This window comes from Halichoerus grypus, chromosome X (genome assembly GCF_964656455.1).
Source record: "Halichoerus grypus chromosome X, mHalGry1.hap1.1, whole genome shotgun sequence".
In the NCBI taxonomy this organism is placed as follows: domain Eukaryota; kingdom Metazoa; phylum Chordata; class Mammalia; order Carnivora; family Phocidae; genus Halichoerus; species Halichoerus grypus.
In genome coordinates this window covers 86,569,070-86,588,686 of record NC_135727.1, presented here as the reverse complement: position 1 = coordinate 86,588,686, position 19,617 = coordinate 86,569,070, and the positions used below count along the sequence as shown (strand labels likewise).

The window sequence follows — 19,617 nt, the reverse complement described above, 5'->3', positions numbered from 1 at the left end:
CTACAAAAAATTACAAGCAAATGATTGCTATAAAATTCAAGATAATGGTTTCCTATTGGCAGCAAGAGGGTCTGTGACTGGAATGTGGTACATGGAAGGGGCTTCTTAGGTGACTGGCAAAATTCTATTTCATACCTGAGTGGTTTTCACCTTATAACAAATTCATTAAGCCACACATTTATTCCATGTGGTTTTCTATGTTTGTTTTATTTTACAACATAAAGATTATTTTTAAAAAGAGAGTATCAGAAACCCATGTAGAAGTTGTCCCCTTTCCTCTGTAGCTAGGGTTACCATTCTTCATCCCAAACTATTTAACAGAATCTGACTTGATAAAGTGTTGTAAGGTTGAAAATAGTCACAACAATATCAGTTTTGTTTCTCTGTGCACAATAGAGGCTTCTGTGTATTGAATAGCTGTTATAAATTGTTATATTCTCTCTTTATATAAATACAGCCTTGGAAATATCATTTGTACAAGATATTGTAAGATTCCAAAAACTTGAGAAATTGTTGCAATGTCCTGTTAAAATCACCTCTAAAAGAAGCCTGTAATTCTTATTTGTTGTCTTATTTGATAAAATCTTTGCCCTGGTAATAATGTTGCAATTGACATCTCTGTGTTACTAATGGATTTAAATAATTATTTGTAAGGTTGCTCAATCAAATCAGAAGCCAATCACTAGCACTTTCTTCCCTTTCCATGTCAATGACTTTTAAAAGCACCCTTACTTTGAAAAATTTCTCTTTCAACAAAAAACTATATTATAAGATGGAAAACTCTATAATAATTACAATAAATAAACCACTGTTAGACACAACGGGGTCAAATCTCACAATGTTTAGGAAAAGAAGCCAGAGACAGACTATCTTACTATATAATTCCATTTATATAAAGTTCAAAAACAAGCAAAACTCATCTAAATTGTTAACAGATAGATTATTACCTATTATTTGGAGAAACTTAGTGACCAGGAGGGAGCGTGAGGGGGAGACTTAAACAGAGAAATAACTGGGGAATACTTCGAGGTAGAGCTTGGATCCTACCATTACAGGAGTAGGTGCTATCAAGCTAGCAGGCATTTGAAGTTGCATCTTATATTTCATTTGTTGTTTTCTGAATATATATCTCCATTTAGAACTTTATAGGGAATGTTGACAGTGGCCTGGGGAAAGATTCCATTAACCCTGGGTCCTCTGACAATCATTTGCTCTTAATGCCATTTAAAAATACCAAAATAACCAATTACTAGGAAAGAAACTCAGAAGTTTGACTCATCAAAATGGTGGAAGAAAAACATTGCAATCACAACAAAACTAATTCAAAAGAGAAAGAAAGAAGAGACCTTTCATTCAGCATCATCTGTTTAGTGCATATATTGCATCCAGCAAGACACATACATGACAGGACAGTGAATCTCATGATCATCTGTTGTTGGGTTTATGTCCTTGGAAGAGAAAAAAAGTCTCTTGTCAGCAAATCTGGCTTCCCTAGGTTCTGCTCCTGGCAGATTTCTCTTGTCCTTGTCTCAGGGACAGTCCTGGAAAGATTACTGGGGAGGTTGACCCCAGGGAGTTGTATGGGTACATCAGCCCATCACTGGCTGGGGCTGGCATCTTTCTCCTGGAGTCTGGGGACTTCCAGAGGAGCTAGGACTCCCGGCCATGCTGGTTAAGTTGAATACAGCCTCTGTTCTCAAGGCTTGAGATTATTCTGGTGACATGACTCCTCTTGGTGATCTGTAAATTTTGATTTTTTAAGACTCTGTTGTCCGTAGGACAATGCCAGAAATTGCTCCAATATCTTATAGCATTCAGATTTGGGAATGAAATCACTGAAGTTAGTTTGACACTCTTTCTTTTGTAGGTATCCCTTTCTGTCTGAAAAGTCAGTACAATGTTTCAGAATTACATACATCTGATATTTTTGACCTTTTAAAAAACTTTTTATTTTGAAATAATTATAGATTCAAAGGCACAGATCTTATTTTGAGTCTCAGCTCTGCCACTTGCCAACTGTGTCCTTAGCAAGTTATTTAAACTCTCTGAACCTAAATTAACTCTTTGTAACATTTCTACCACGGCACTTAACTCCACACCCAACTCCCAGGACCATGCACTTGATGACACTGATCCCCATCCCCAGAATTACTCCATCAGTTAAAAACTGTCCCTGACCATACAGCATCATCTCCACTACCCCAGGCCCAGTGCACTAGGCAACATCACTGCATCTAATCCTTACAGTTTGAGGGTCCTTGAAGTTTCCTAAGCCAGAAACACATGGTCCGTTGTGCTGGCTTTAAAGCTACTCCACCAGTCTGCAATAGAATTCTGATAGTGTTAGTGTCCATTAATCTATGATAAAGATTACTATCTTGACAATCTAGTGACCTAGCTAATTCCATCCTGCCTCCAGTCCCTGTTTCCCTGGTCACTGCCCGGATCAATACATTTTCTCATTTTTCTCTCTCTCTAATGCTCTGGCTTCATAGCCCTTCATGTACTGCACTCTATCCCCTCTCCTTCATCTCTCAGATCCTTACAATGTACTCCCTGGAATTTCTGCTTTGTAATACAGACTCTTCTACGTTCTCAAATTCTCTGAATATTCTTTTCTTTTCCTGCCTTAACTCAACCATAGCTATCCCGTCACCCAACTTGTATAGCAACTCTCTGCAGTGCGGCTGCTCATTCTCATACTCCCCACATATAGCAGGGTGGAGACATAAAGATGGTGTCATCATTACCTCACAGTGCCACCTCAAGCAGTACTTCCTCTTTATTATGAAAAAAAACCATGCTCCTTTGAGGCTTCTGCCATTTGGCTCTACCACTCTTCATTACTGTCACCTACAAATGCATTAGACACATCACCTCACACATTTATAACCTTGGCACTTGGTTCATAGTCCTCTTTACCTCAACTCCTGCCATCATCCTGAATAAATTCAAATATTCATCCTATCAAAACACCTGGTCTCCTTTCCATGTTCTCGTCTCTAATGTCTTTTTCCTCCACTCATCTCCGTTCCTTTATGCCTACAATTACATCCTGGATTTATCATAAAGTAAAATTTCTCCACCTCAGAAACTTATTTAAATATCTACTCTGACCAAAGCCTTCTCTCCTTACAGTTTGATACTCCACTGCTTTCACTCCACCTCTTTGTAGACTTCATCAGGATTGATAGAACTGACCTATCTACTTTTTTCCTTTCTTTTTCCCCCCTCTACTGTGTCATTTTCCCTTTATCCAAATTAGAATCCACGGCTCATATTTTCAATGACTGTTTTGCAAATACCTTCATTCCTTTTCCCCATTGACTTTTCTTTGCAATCATTAGACAAATCCCAACCATGGATACTATGTCCCCTCCCAGCTTGCACTTGGCTGTCAAGCACAGCTACAGAAAATCATATAATGTGGCACATTGCTACCACTCTAGATAAATGGTGATAAATGAACCCTTCAAACTGCCCAGGAGTCCTATCATATTTCTGTTGTGAATTTACTCTTCCATTATCATCAAAACTCTCATTCAATCTCCTATCCCCTTACACTTAGCAAATGACCTTGTCTTCTCATTTAGACAGAAAAGAAACTCTCACCTAGAAACAACCTCACCTTTCCACCACTAAATCTATAAAACTATCTCTATTTGCACCAAACCTCACATGTTCCCTCCTCTTTTCTAAACCTCAACCACCACCTGTACTTTCTTTGTCCTTCTGGCATTCTCAGTATCTTTAAGTATTGATATCCCCTTGTGTTGTTGTATTTCCAGCTTAACTGTATTGAAAGCACTGTCCTCACTTTGTCATTATTCATGCACTTTCCAACCTCCTTTAGTCTGGTTTGGGTCCAACAACTCTTAAACATGCTCTTGCTAAGATCATTAATGACCAACAAATTGCTGAACTCAATGACCACTTTTAAGTCCTCAACTCATTGACTTCTCAATATCATTTAACATAGAGTTGATTATTCCCTCCTATTTTGAATATTCAGCCTTAACTTTCTTGGTAACACATACCTACCAGTTTGCTATAAACTTTTACTATATGTAACCATTAAATACAAAAATTCCTCAGAGATATCTCCTAAAGCTCTTCTGTATTTTATGCTATCTCCCTAAAAAATCTCACACACACCTATGGATCTAAGTACCACCTGTGTGCTGATAAAAAGTGCTTATTATAATAAATTCAAGCAATATAGAAAAGTACAAAGAAGAAAGCAAAAAAATCACCTTAAAATGCCACACTCCAAATCAGCCATCATTAACATTAGGTGAACATCATTTCAGACATCTCCCAATGCATGAGAAAATGTTGTCATTAAGTTCTTCTATAAGATGATGTATTAGTGGGCAATTTTCTTTTGTCCCTTGGGTTGTGTTTTCCTTCAAACGAGGTTTTAAACCTGTCTTTGCATATTATGTTCCTGTTTACTTTTTTTTGCTTTACTACGTTTGCGTAATAGTCTGTTTCTTTTCATGTTGCTTATACTTAAATCGAAAGCCATGTTCAGTCTGCTATTTTCTCTGATATGGGGTAGATGAATTTTCCCACACTCTTATTTACCTTATCTGGAAAATTTTCTCCCCCTTCTCAGGACTACACTGTAAGATGTGTGTCTAATTGTCCATCTCACTGTAGCTTAAGGGTTCACAGAATGGTGGTAATAGTGGTGGTGGTGAGTAGTCACTTGGAGGGTCTGGGCTCTAACGCTTTTCAGATTTATGGCATGGGGTTAGCTTCCTTCTTTGTTTTGTTGTGCCTTGTGTGCTTTTTGCTGGATTTTACTATTTTTCTTTGGGGTTCATTTTAGTAGGCATAGGAGGAGGGAAATTCTATGATTTGACTTTATGCCACCATGCTTTTTCCTGGCAGCTGATGGCATAATTTATATTTCCAGTCTGGACTTAGCTTTGTTCTCTGGATTCATATAACCAATGGAGTCATCGACATCCCCCCTTCTATGTTGTGGCAATCACTGTCCTTGACCTACCCACAACAATTTCCTGCCTCACCTTTCCCATGCAGATATTTCACAGAAATCCCTTGATTTCAAGGAGGAAATGAGAACTGATCTAAATGAGTGATAGTGTTCAGAATCCTCTTAGTTGTTGATTGGCCTAAGGGTGGGCATGCAAGGGAGGTTAATGTGATACAAGAGGAATTCTACCAGGGAGAAACTTCCCTTTCTGAACAAAATGACAAAGCATCAAAGGAAGAAAACCTTTTCCTGCTTTTCTCTTCTTCCTGCCTTGGACTTGGATGCATTGAATGGCATTTGTGACCATGAGGAAAAAAACCAAGAGAATTACAGTGATGTCGGCAATGATATTTTGAATCACTGAACCAACTCCAACAACCATGTTCACATCGACACCTTTTGTTTTGTGAAAGGTTAGGCCCCGTTTGTTTAAACTACCCCTAATTGGGCATTCTGTTGGCATCTGCATTGGTATCAGCAGCCAAAAGAATTACTAACTGTGATGCACACACCTCAAAATGAACATAAGTGAACTCATGATCATCTTCACTAAACTCTTTTTTTGAAGATTATTTATTTATTTATTTGACAGAGAGAGTGCAGGAGAGCACAAGCAGGGAGAATGGCAGAGGGAGAGCGAGAAGCAGATTCCTGGCTGAGCAGGGAGCCCGACGTGGGGATCAATCCCAGGACCCTGGGATCATGACCTGAGCCGAAGGCAGACGCTTAACTGACTGAGCCATCCAGGCGCCCCTCTCTTCACTAAATCCTTTGTCTCCTCCATTTTAGTAACTTTTTACACCATCCACTCAGTTGTCTCAGTCAGGAACACATGAGTTTCCTTTGAATCTTCTGCACCCACACACACCTCAACATCCTATCACCAAATGTTATCAATTCTACCTCTTAAATATCTCTCCAATCTTTCCATATCTGCTGCTACCTCTCCAGTCTAATTTAGCAGCATCTATCTCCCGGACCACTGAAAATCATTCTTAACACATCTCCTCTGGCCCATCTCCAGTACATTTTCCAAAACCAGCAATAGTAATGTTTTTAAAGAAACTTATCTGATCAAGGCCATCCCTTTGCTTAATACTCTCTAGTGGTTTCCTACTTAACTTAGAGTTATGTCCAAACTCCTTACAGGGCCTACAAGACCTTATGTGATGTGAACCTTGCCTACCTCTCTAGCTTCATCTCAACCTTGGTCCTCCTCAATCTCCAGATTGGCATTACTGGCTTTCTTTTACTTTCTTAACCACTTTAAACTCTTTTTCATGTCAGGAACATATATACTATATATATATTATATGCAACATATTTATACTAATTTTAAACATGATATGTATTATACAACTATAGGTATTTAGAATAACCTAGGGAAGTCAAAGATGCCCATGATCTATGATCCAGCAAATTCTACTTTTAGGTGTATATCATAGAGCAATACTTTTTCAAATTGCTGGCTACAGCACTTTAGTGAATGTGTTGTGAAATTAATGTAGTGGGTTGTGACTATCGTTAAATTAACTAGAAGAAAACAGAGGGTGGTAAATCAGGATATCTAGTCTTAGGTATTTTAGACACAGTCATTCTTTAAATTCTTTTAATCTCTTCCCCCATCTGTGTAACTCCATACATGCTATTTCCTCAGCTGAGATCATCCCCCTTTTATAATCACCTCCTAGAAGTACTACATCTTTCTTCATCTCACAGGCCAGAACTTAGTCACATATATACAGTTTGCTGTGACAGAAGCTGAGGAACATAGGTACTTGGTGCCATTTTCTAGAAGCACTTTCACATACTTCTTGCCATGGTCTCCTTGTCTTAATTTTGTAATCTTACTCCTTTAATGCCTGAACAACTGACCAAACCTTTTGTGGCTAACCATTACTTAGTACAGATCCTAGCTGTTGCCATCTCACCTTCGAGGCAAAATGAACAATCATATATAACAGTCAAAGTTTTGCCCCTTGAGAAGAATTCTTTTCTCAATTATCTTTCAGAACCACCCCTAAGTGGAGCTGTTATGCTGCTGTCATCCACTTCCTGCTGTTCAAATCATATGCTCAAGCTTGGTCTATGGATCTTCAGCAAGTAAAGTAAGGAGAGAAGGAAAGATTGGAGATTTGTCAACACCAAAGCAGTGTGTTTACTGGACTCTTTCTGATTTTACAAGGTCACTGTGATTCCTGCTGCCTGCTCTCCTCATTTTCTTTAATTTCTTCCCATTCCCAATCCTGGTCCACTCTTTTCTCATTGATTCCATGAAATGCCCCCCAATCTTCACCCCAACATGTACTTCCAAGAAATTCTTTTATGCTTAAGTTGACCAGAATCAGTTTATGTTGGTTGTAGTCCAAAATCCTGGCTGACAATGGAAATGATATCAGGAGGTAGGATTCAGGCAATGACCCCCTGGGAAATTTAGGATTTCTTATCTAATTGAGATGGAACAGAAGACAGTGAAGCTCTTCTTTTGTTTTAAAGATTTTATTTATTTATTTGAGAGAGAAAGAGAGAGAGAGAGAAAGAGATTGAGAGAACAAGTGGGAGGAGGGGCAGAGGGAGAAGCAGACTCCCTGCAGAGTGGGGAGCCCGATGCGGGACTGTTATAGCACTGACCCTGGTGCAATGCAACATTCAACATTTGTCACACTGAATTGTGACCATCAGTGTTTGTCTCCCCCTGCAAGATTGTAAACTCCTGAGGGCCTGGCAGTCCCTTGACTCCACTCTTCTCTGCTTCACTGTTTCATGTACTGACCTATAAAGATGAGGCTCTGTGGGGGTATTGGAGAGGCTGAAAGGCATCCATTCAAGCTTGTTTACTAATGCTTGTGTATCCCCTCTGGTTACCTGCCTTCATGACTTCACTGGGGAGGAAGCCACTCAGGCTCTCTCCACCTGGATCATCTATTTTCACACATTTCAAATCCTACACTTTCAAACTCAAGGCCTATTCTGGAAGGGGAAGGGCTGTGATTTCCTGGGAAGGGACACGTGGGAATTCCCTGGGTCAAGGATAATGTTCTGTATCTTGATAGGGGTGTGGGTTACACAGGTATATACATTTATCAAAACATATGAAACTATACTCTTAAGATATGTGAATTTCATTATATGGAAATTTTAGCTAAAAAAAGAATCACAAACGTATATTAAACTCTGGTTAATGGCATGCATGCCGAAGTGTTCAGGGGACATATACAAATGTCTAATTTGAGGTACATAAAAATAAGATGGGTTGATGGATAGATAGAGGGATGAATAGATATGTGTGACAAAGCAAGTGTAGTAACATGCTAATTGTAAAATCTAGATGGTGGATATATATGGGTGTTCATGGAACAATTACTTTAACCTTTTTAAGATTTTATTTTATTTATTTATTTGAGAGAGAGGGAGAGTACAGAGGGAGAGTGAGAGGGAGAAACAGACTCCCTGCTGAGCAGAGAGCCCGATGTAGGCTCAATCCCAGGACCCTAAGATCATGACCTAGCTGAAGGCAGACGCTTAACTGACTGAGCCACCCAGGTGCCCTTACTTTAACTTTCTGAATGTTCGAAAATGTTTAGTAAAATGTCAGGGGAAAAAAAAGGAGTGTGGTTTAACATCTCTGGTATCTTCACAGCCACTGCCCTGGTTTAGACCTCATTGCATCTTAACTGGAATCTTGCAACCCCTTTTCACACTGGCCTCCACACTAACCCGCTTCTGTCTCTCCCACCCCAAGGTATCACCAGAGAAAACATCCATGATCAGATCCCTGCCAACCTCTTTAGCTTCATTCCCCAACACTTGCCATCTTACTCTAGCCTTTACACCAGCCAACTCAAGGGCTGGTAGTTCCACCCACACAGCAGGCTTCAACTTTCCACTTTTGCTTATGCTATTTCTTTTGCTTGGAATGTTTTATTCCAATACATTCTTCTGCCTTCCCTTGCCTAGTGAATGCCCTTCAATATTCAACTCAGACTTTCTAAAATCTTTTCTGCTCCTCAGACAGGGTTCAGTCTCCTTTTTTCATGCTTCCATAGCACCCCATATTTATTTGTAACATAATATTTATCCCAGTATGCTGTACTTGGGTTTCCAAGTCTGGGTACTAAACTTTATGCTCCTTGAGGATCAAGCCCTCCAATGGCATGCACAGGGCCTGACACAAGAGGCTTTGATAAACCACTGTAAAACTGAACCAGTGATATTGAATTAGCATGGATGATACTCTGGCACCTTTCACCAACTTTGTGTCATGAACTTAGTTATACCTCCCCTACAGGAGCGTAAGGCTCACCACACCTATTGACTCAGTCATTTCTCTATGTCTTTCAAGCACTTTCATCATGGAGCCAAGTCAATTTCCTGCCACAGTTTGGAATATTCTCTCCAATTCCTTTGAAGGCTTGATATTTCTGTAATCTTTATAAGATTATAGGATTTATTGGGAAAATTTTAAGTGGGGAAAACTCACTGATCACCTGAGTGTCAGATATCGAATTAAGTTCTTTAAAGAAACTAGCTACTTTAATTCCTCCCAACAACCCTATGAGGTAAAGATTGTATCTTCATTTTACAGATGATGAAACTGACTCAAGGAAATAGAAGGTAGCCAGCTCAAGATCACATAGGTGGTAGAGCTGGAATTCAATCTTGGGTCTTTTCAACTTCCAGGCACATCCTCTTTCTACCACAGCCCATTGTCTTCAGGTTGGGCCAGGTTCTGAAAAGCCTTGAAACCCAGAAGGTATAATAGGCACCAGGAAGCCAGGAATGTTCTTGTGCAGGAGGGGATGATGAAAAGAGGACTTTCAGGGGATAACATTGAAAAGTTGTGTATGATAGAATGGAATGTGAGGGAGGCTTGCTAGGCTCCTGACAAGAAAAATATAAAATGGGTATTGTATATCTCTTACCACATTCATTGGTGAATGCTGGCATTATGTTGTGGTCCTATGGGGAAGGACAGGGCCTCAAAAGGTGAGCTATTTTGAGAGCTAAAAAGCCAAAAGGGGGATAAAGGAGTGCAACTTCTGTCTTGTGGGTTGTATGAGTGGACAACTCCATGGGTCTGCCTCCTGGAAATAGCCTAGGATTTCTGCCCTTTATGAGACGTAGAAGTCCAGGAAAAGGTCAGAATTGACTTGACAGTTGGGTGAAGGCTACCTTAGGGAAGTGGCATTTGATGGGGCATTAGAAGATGAGATGGTGCCCTCTCCACCCCTTCTTCACTAACTTCCTCACTGGTCTCCCAAACTTCATCTTGCTTCCTTCTAATCCACTCCTGACTTTGACTGACAAAGGGATATTTTTAAAAAGCAAGTTGGATCATGTCATTTTCTGTTTAAACTCTTTAATGGTTATCATTCATGGGATACAGTTAAGTCTTTTGACTAACATCAAAATTACATCTCCTCCAATTACATATCTGATATTAAAAATAAATACCATGCCTAAAAACTAATCAGCTCTGATCATGTCTTCTCCAACTACACATTCCCCCTTGGAGATCCTGCATGATGATCCCCCAGGTGAAAGTCACAGCTGCAGTTATACTAAATTGCTTGTCCTCTATACACACATGGGTGCCCCCCTCCCACTTGTTTTTATTCATGCTACTGCCTTGGCTTGGACTACTCTTCCCACTGTTCTCCACCAGACTGGCTAATTACTTTAAATGCTTCAGCTCAGGCATCACCCCTGACAGGAACACCTACCTGCTTCCTGAATTCCCTGCTTTTCCTCAGGACAAATTCCCTGACTACCACCCTGTGCTCATCTCTATCACCACACTGTACCATATGGTGCTCTTCTGCTCCACTCAGTTTAGTGGAGGGCAAGTGCCATTTCAGTCAACTTGGCATGAACAGGGTCCTGTTGGAAAGGGAAGGGCCTGTGTACTTGAGGCAGGGAACCCAATATGAACAAGCAGAATTGGGGATCTGTACTCAGGACAGGTCAGGTCTAGGAAGATTCGGTTTGGGAATCAACAGTATCCATAAAGTCTGGGGATGACCATGCTTCTAGAAGGCTTCATAGTTGAAATAATTCCATCTGGGCAGTGTAGAAACTGAGATCCAGATGATGAGCAATATCCCCCAAATTACTTGGTCATTGAAAAGGCAGGCTCTTAGTGACAAGTCCTGTGTACTTTTCCACTCCATATTGGAAAGAGGAAAGACTGGAGTTGGGTGCTCTTGTTTTCCTAATTTTTAGACAGGAGCCTCTGATCTGCTGGCACCTCCTGCCTGGATGAGAAGCAAGGTGACCAAGACTCTAACTTATCCTTTAACCTGAGGCTGGTGACCGTGCTTTGGGCCCCTCCCTGGGGAGGGTGGGTTGGGAGTTGATGACAAAGAGAACCCAGTCCATCGTTCCTGCAAAGACTCTGAAATCCCTCCTCTTTCCTGTAGCATTTCTACCAGAAGACACAGTTCCCCATGCCCCAGACAAGAACTTTTTCTCTTAGATCCTAATACCAAGATTCAGATTGAAAGAGCTGGAGGCCATTCAGCCAGCAGGTCCCAGATCCACAGTAGTAGAATCTCTAGGATGAAGAAATTCTCATTGGGTCCAAACTCCTTTTACAGTGACTCTCAGACAGAGAGAGATGCTGTCCATCCTGAGTCACACAGATTCAGGGTGGTAGTGGATTTGGAACTGAGGCTCCTGACATTATCCCAGCGGGCTCTCCTCAGGACATAATTCTCAATGCTACATTTTGCATACAACAGGTGCTCAATAAACATCTGTTGGGTCATTGATCTGCAAAAGATTTTCTAAGACAGTGAGGGGAAAGAACATGAGTTTTGGACTCAGGTAGATCCTGCTGTGGAAGACCACTGGCAAACTTCAGTCTCTTTTACTGTAAAATAGGACTAACAACTATCTCAAAGGTTGTCAGTGAGAATTAAATGGGATATCCTAGTAAAACCCCTAGCCCATGCCTGGCACAGAAAAGGCACTTTATAAATAGTAGTGGTTATCAGTAAGCGGTGGAACAGTGATAAGAACACAGACTCTGGAACCAGGCTGGCCCCACAACCTAAGATGTTTGATGCTGCAAGGTTTCTTTGCCTCTGTTTTCTTATCAGCAGGATGAGGATGTCAGTGAGGATGAAATGAATCACTATACATAGAACACTAAGAGCAGTGTCTAGCGCAAGGAAATGAGTGTGCCGTGTTAGCTCTAATAATTATATTCTATCCCTTGAACGGGACTTAAGCACGGTAATCAAGTTCAGTCTGGAGGAGCATGTCAGAAAAAGAGAGAAGGAAGAAAAACAAAATCCCCAAACTCCACATTCAAAGAGGATACAGGTATAGCTACTAAAAATAGCCCATGGGAGATATGGAAAGGCTTCCCAACAAACTTGTCAGGTGACTTTGAATTGTTGCCCCCTTTCTTTTCTGCTCACTGTACTTCTGATTATTTGTTTCTGGTGTGTCAACTGTGTCTCTCATGAAGGCTGGGATTCTGTCCCTTCCCCACCTCAGGTGTAAGGTTGTGCTGAGTTCATGAAAGGGAGGGACAGAGAGAATGTAAAGAGAAGGCGGCACTCCTGGACCCATCCCACCACCCCACCACCCACCACCACCAAAAAAAGAATTCCAAGCAAAGCAATTGCCAAGATAAATCACTTTTATCTCTATAGGAAAGGGAGGATCTAAAAAAAATATAAATTACATTAGTAACACAACATAAGAAAAAAAACAGGGGAAAAAAACAACAGAGAAGCCTGTATGATGCTATTCTAACCTGTTTATAAAAAGGCCCTGCATCAGAAATTCACAATCCTACCCACTTCTAAAAATATATTTAGACATGTACAGAAGCGGTGGGCTTGTTTTTAAATTGTTTGCTTTTTTTGTAAAAATATATTAAAGGTGAATAGAAATCCTCTCTCCCTGCCCCCTATCCAGCCCCCAGCTCTGTGCCGGGGATTGGAGACCAGAGGTAACTCTCACCATGTTCTACACCTTAGTTACTACCACTCCCAACCCCTCCCCAACTCACTTCACTTAGAACCTGAAACATTTAAAAAAAAAAAAAAAAAAAAAAAAGCACACTAGCCTCTTTGGAAAAGCATAACTCTGAGGGTAAACTTGCTTTTCATTTAAAACACAAAACAACAAACAGGAGGCTGAGAGCCCAACTAAACTAAACGGAAACCCAGTCAAATGGAGGTTGGGTTTCAGCTCCACAGAAACTTCTAACAAAGAAACAGAGGGGAAAGAGGCCCGGAACCAGGGGGATTTGCTAGCAATTAGCTGCCTTTTAAAGATCAAGGGGGTGGGTGTTAATGGGCAGAAGGGCTGGGGTCCTGGTCTTGGTTACAGCAGTCAGGGCCTAGTCAGGCAGTTGCCTACACAGGGACACAGGCTGCCCCCCTTCCCTCCCCTCACTACCCTCTGCTGCCTTGAAATCCCCAAGAAAGCAAAGCTGGGTGGAAACCGAGGAGAGGGGAGTGGGGACCTCACGTGCTAGGGGGGAGGTAGCCAGGCTTTTTGCCTTTGGTGTGACTAGATGGAGGACTGCATGGCCCCTGGGGTCCCCGAAATAAAAAAAAAAAAGCGGATGGGTTTAAGGGACCCCTGATTCCAAATAAGGAGAGTAGATGTGGGCTGTAGAGAAAAGAAAGACAAACCGGAGACACAAAGACGACAAGGGAAGCCTCACATCCTCCTGTGGCCTGCATGGTAGCTGTTAAGTTCCCCAGAAGCACTGGGCAAACTGGGGTGAGGTTGAAGTGGGGAGTAGAGGGCAAGGATGCACTCCACTTGGGCAGTACCAAAATGGAAGGAGTGGGGCATTCTCCATCCAGTCTAGGGTGCCAGGGAGGCAAGACAGGCGAAGGTGGAGGGAGCTGGGGGGAGGAGGAGGAGGGAGAGGGGTTGGGCACTGTCTGGACAATAGAGACATCCACAAGGGGAAGACAGGGAGTGGAGGATCAGGTGATCTGCTCCTTTACAGATGGGCATCTGCTCTCCCAGGCTCAGGCTCCCGAGTAACCCATCTGCACTCTGCTTGAGCGTTGACCAGATGTCTGGGAGCACAAAGGCCCAGAAGTGAAGATGTGAATTCTGAGGTCTTCAGACCAAGACCTTAGGTGGGGAAAGAAGCAGGGAGGCTCCTGATGGAACCCAGGGGTGAGCTGTCCTCTCACATCCTCTCCAGAAGGTCCAGGCTGTGCTCTGTGGTACAGGTGAAGAGAGCAGGCTGTACACACAGCCAGGGTTATCTGTTTCAGTGGTAGGAACTTTCAGACTTTTGGAAGATGGTTTTTCACCTGCTGGGGCCCAGCTACAGCCATGTGGATAATGTTCTGCAGGACCTCAAAATCCAGGCAAAACCCTGAAGCTCACCCTGGGACAGGGGACCTCATCTGTAGCCACCCGAAAGTAGCTTCCTCCAGCGGGCTACAAAGTCATGGTCAAAGGCTTGGGTGTCGGTCCTCTCCCCACCTTGAGAAGTGACAGAAATCTCTCTTCTTCCCAAAGATGAGTGAAGTCAGCCCATAACCTTTCTAGTCCACCTCTGAAAATGGCCCATGGTGGGGCAGTACGGAGACTCTGGAATCTCCTCTTTATTTTCATGAAGCATTTGGCAAGAGGGGGCAGAGGCTAGACCCTTCTCCCAGGAACGAGTCTGGAATGGGACATGTCCACTGGGTTGGGGGGAGGAAGGGGAAGGAAATATGGGCAGAGGTGGACAGGCTTCTGGACACAGGGCTGGAGCTGCAGGAAGTGTTGAGCACTGGGCCTCCCACTTCATGACCAGGCAAACAGCAAGGGGCCCAGGCTCATTTTATGCCTCTCCTCATCCTGCCTTCCAGCTTTAAGTGGGGATGAGAGTAAAGGGCAGACAAGGCTGGTATAAAGGAAGTGGGTTGGAGCAGCAGCAAAGAGGGTTCTAGTCAGCCAGAAACCTCTCCCATTCACCTGCTACTCAGAGGTATGGAGAAGGCAGGCAGGATGCTCTAGTGGAAGTAGGGAAGGGAGTTAGGGGAGTTGGTGAAGGGGCCCGTTGGGAAGTCCGTGCCTTTGGTCAGTTCCAAGAAAGCAGGACAGTGCGCCTCAGCACCTTGTCCGGGGCAGAAAGGATCCAGGAGTGCCCCGAGAGTTGACAATGGAGAAGGCAATGGGGGTGAAGGGGTGAGGGGCAGGACACTAGGGGGTTCACAGAAGTAGTTTGCCGTTTCTGTGGATTTTCAGGATACGGCCAAGTCTCTGTTTTGCTGTGGCCAGACCCTTTTTAGGACGCTTTCCTGTGGGGAAAAGAGAGGTAAGTAAAGGCTATGGCACGGGCTTCAGCAGCAACTCCAGCACCAACTATCTTCAGTCTACCCCCTCCTCTGTTCCTCTGCCCACAGAGTCTCCCCATCCTTATGCTGGCTCCAGGCACATCTTGGGCAAGAAGCCTGCCTTACCCACTTCCATCCAATACCAGATGCCTTGGCTCTTCCTCCTATGACCTGCCTGCAGCAGCTATCGACTCCCTGCTTAGTCTGTCTGGTTCCTTTTCCTCAGATTTCTTTGGTCCCAATCATTTTCCTTCCTAAATTCTGTGGGGGTTGTGGTTATGCCTCCCTGTCCTCTTATCCTGACCACTGGGATTATATAAGCACCTGGTTAGTGATTAGAGCTCAGAGTCCCTGAAGGTGCCATCCCCGGGGCTTTGTTTCATTAGAAACCCCCGTCTTAAAAGAAAAGAAAAGAAAAGGAAAAGAAAAAGGGAAGGGAAGGGAAGGAAAAGAAAAGGGGAAGGGAAGGGAAGGAAAAGAAAAGGGGAAGGGAAGGGAAGGAAAAGAAAAGGGAAGGGAAGGAAAAGAAAAGGGAAGGGAAGGGAAGGAAAAGAAAAGGGGAAGGGAAAGGGAAGGGGGAGGGGAGGGGGAGGGGGCGGGGAAGGGAAAGAAAAGAAGAAAAAGAAGGAAAGAAAGAAAGAAAGGAAAGAAGAAAGAAAAGAAAGAAATCCCCATCCTCATCACCCACTGCCACACTGACCTCACCACCCTTGAGCGGCATATCTAGGGACTGGGCTTTGAGGGCCAAAGTGAGGAAAAGGAGGGCCTGAGCACCCCTCGCATCACCTCTTCCTCTCTCTCCTCATATCAAATCACCTCTCATGTCCCATGGAACCTCCTCCATATTTGATCGATTTATCCCCTCCCTCTCCAGTCCCTCTGCTATAGCCTCAGCCTCTCTTCACGGCAGCCTGAACCTATGTGCCTCCTCCCTAGGCGTCCCACCTGGAGCCCACCCTCTACTCTGGTCACCAGAAGGCTCCTTCTAAACCCACACCTGAAATGCCTCTGTTTAACACCAGTTAATGTCTCTTCACGGCCTCAGAGATCAAATCCAAGCACCTTAGGTTGGCCATCAGTGTCCCTCTCTCCCAGGTATTCTCATCTACCAGAGTGCTTAGGGTTTGGAGCTGGTGACCCTAAGATCTTTCTCAGTTCTGCAACCATATGGCCGTCATACCTTGTCCTGCTTGGTTGCTCTGGGAGCCAATGGAAGGGCGCCGCTGGGTCAAGAAGACGCCAGGGGCCATGGGTGTGGTGCTGCGGTTTGCCTGGGCCATACCAAAGGCATTGGGACGAGCAGTATATTCGTGGTCAGCGAGACTCCCTGAGAGGGCCTCTTGTTTAGGTTCAGGAGGAGGCGGGGGTGAGGAGGAGGTGAGAAGCTGGGGTGTAGTGGCCAGAGTTGGGGCTGGTGCTGCCACACTGAGATTAGACTCTTGAGGGCGAGGCTGTTCTACCTCCTTCAACAAAGGCTTCTTCTTGATGTATTTCTTCTTTTGGGCCTTCTGCAGCTCCTGAAATACAAGCCAAGTGGGAGGGGAAAATTCAGAAGTGGAAAAAAGAAGATAATTGCCCAGAAAGGAAACTAGACACTGGTCAATGTGGTCCTGCAGCCCGCCCCCACCCCAAGTCTAGCCTGGATGTATGTACACACAAGGCACAGGCCTTCTAACATCGGCGATCATCTCTTTGGTACCATCCATCCTTAAGTTACCACTGCCATGAAACAGTACAGTGGTAACGGAAGGGTAAATGAATTCAGAGAGTTGGGTTTTGGTCCTAGCATTGCCATTTATGAGGTGGAGCATGGACACTTCTAATAAGAATAGCTAAATTTATGACAGCAGCTAAGGCCCTTTATACAGCTGACCCTTGAAAAACGTAGGGGTTAGGGATACTGACCCCCCATGTGGGCAAAAATCCACATTTAACTTTTTACATCCCCAAACTTAGCTACTAATAGCCTACTGTTGATTGGAAGCCTTACTAAGAACATAAATGGCTGATTAACATATATTTTGTTATATGTATCCTTACAATAAGGTAAGGCAGAGAAAAGAAAATACTAAGAAAATCATAAGGAAGAGAAAATACACTTAGAGTACTATTGTAATAAAAAAAAATCTATGTATAAGTGGACCTGTGCAGTTCAAACCCGTGTTGTACAAGGGCCAACTGTATACTTTACTTCATTTATTCCTCAGAGTAGCCACAAGAAGGAAAATCCCTCAGTTTATAGATGAGAAAACTGAGGCGCAGCGATATTAAATAAGTTGAGCCCAAAGCCTCATAGGTGAAGTTGTTGGGTCCAGGATTCAGCCAGGTCTATCTGAATACCCACCCAGCACACTTCTCAAAAAGGGGCCTCTGGGAGTGAAAGAGTAGTAGCTTTGGAATGAAAAAAAACTTGGGTTCAAATCTAGGTTTGTGCTCCCTAAGTGGGATGACCTCCGTCAAGTTACTAACCTTTGTGACTCTCAATCGCCTTATCTGTAAAATGGGCAAAATAAATCTGTTTTTTAGAGTTGTCAGAGAGATTAAATAATGATGTAACAACATATAGCACATAGTAGGTACTCAACAAGTGGTAAACTATTATTCTATGTTCATCTCTTACAATGGTTTCTCCTCCTCTTGCTCGTCTTTTCTTTTAATAGAGGACTTGGCAATCCTCCAGCTCACTGGGTCTTAAAAACCTCAATTCTGGATGGGAGGGATAAATAAGGAGTTGTGTCAATTCTCCCAATATCTTGGATTTCATCCATCCACTGCTCTATGGATCTACTATCCACTGTGTAGTGGGTACCTGTACAGTGGGCATCTGGAGCCCTGAGAACCTGGAAAGGTGGTGCTGAGAGCATGTGAACGACTTCACCTTCTGAAATGCTACACAGCCACACCAACTCAGTGATTACATTTCTTTGCCTTGGCAACACGGGCCTACTCCTGCCTTCGGAAGATCTGACAGGCTGTGGCTATCATAGGAATTTCTGGGAGATAAGAATAATAATATTAGTAATACATGCCAGGTACTGTTCTATAATTTAACTCATTTAACACTCAGAAGAAGTATGAGAAGAAAGAATGAAAATCCCATTTTTAGGAGAAGAAACTGTGGCACAGAGAGATTAAGTCATTTTTCCAAGGTTATAGGACCAATATGTGGCCAAGCTAGGATTCAGACCTAAGCCATCCGGCTTCAGAATCTCTTTTCTCAACCATACTGCTATTCCACCCATACCAGAAACTACATTTCTGCCCCCATTTCTCTCACCTGAATCCAGAAATTATCTATCCACACCTAGATCACACAGCCTAAATTTTTCTATCTTCGTTGCCAGTCTCCTTGTATAATTCATCCAGATTCCCTCACTAAACACTAGACCGTCTTAGGACAGGACCACTTACACCTTGCAAATTTCCTTGCTCAAAAACCTGTTAGCAGGTGTGACTTTCATGGTCTTCCATAGTCTGGTCATTCATACTTACCCAATCCATAGTGATAACACTGAAAAACTAACATGTCTATAGTACTTGCTCTGTGGCAAGTGCCATTCTCAGAGCTTTCCCACACATTACCTCATCTAGTCCTCAAAGTTTAGGAGGAAACTGAGGCACAGAGAAATCAAGTAATGTGCTAAAGTGGTAGAGTGAGGATTTGAACTCAGGCAGGCTGGCTCTACAATTCCTTTTTTAATCTGAATTTATCTTACTCCATTCCCCAACATGAAGCCTCCAATGCAGAAAGATCTGCTCATTCATTCATGCATCCATTCACTCACTTGCCCAACACGGACTAAACACATGTTTAGTATAGTGGGGATATCAAGTTAAATTAGATATATCCCCACCCTTGAGGCACTCACAGTTTAATAAGGGACACAGAAAAGCATACTTATAAGTACCATGAGAGAATACAACAGAAGCACAGAAGGCCACTGAAATAAACTGGTGGTAGATGGTATGAAAGAGTGTTAGGTAAGGGCATCTGAAAGGGACGATCCCCAATGGGCAGAGAAAACAACCTGTGCAAAGGCACAGAGGCATGAGACAATGTGATGTACACTAAGCGAATTACAAGCACCGTGGTGCAATAGTATGGCTGGTGCAAAGCGGGGCTGGAAGGAGGTTAGGGAGGAGAGGTGACTAGAGACCAAATTAAGAGGACCTTGGGTGCTTTGCCAAGGATTTCCCTTCTCCTGGAATGCCTCCCTGTTCCTTCTAAAAGCTTAGCCTGCAAAACCCCTCCCAAATTTCAAATCCTCTTCTTTGAGGTCATCCCTGACCAAACCGAACAGAAGT

The 19,617-nt window shown here is 43.1% G+C and overlaps 1 protein-coding gene across 7 annotated transcripts in view; it reads right to left on the bottom strand.

Annotated features, from left to right (window-relative positions):
• Positions 1–12,632: 12,632 nt before the first annotated feature.
• Positions 12,633–19,617, bottom strand: part of PHF8 (PHD finger protein 8) — a 92,417-nt gene continuing 85,432 nt past the window's right edge. For 5 of the 7 annotated variants that reach the window (XM_078064544.1, XM_078064545.1, XM_078064546.1 and 2 more), the window contains 3 exons: positions 17,782–17,805; positions 16,493–16,829; positions 12,633–15,276 (listed from right to left, as the gene is read on the bottom strand). In XM_078064544.1, coding sequence (XP_077920670.1) covers positions 15,188–15,276; positions 16,493–16,829; positions 17,782–17,805 — 450 coding nt within the window. In that variant the 3' untranslated portion in view covers positions 12,633–15,187. The remainder of the gene's footprint in view (positions 15,277–16,492; positions 16,830–17,781; positions 17,806–19,617) is intronic. The other 2 variants (XM_078064547.1, XM_078064550.1) reach the window with 1 other exon arrangement.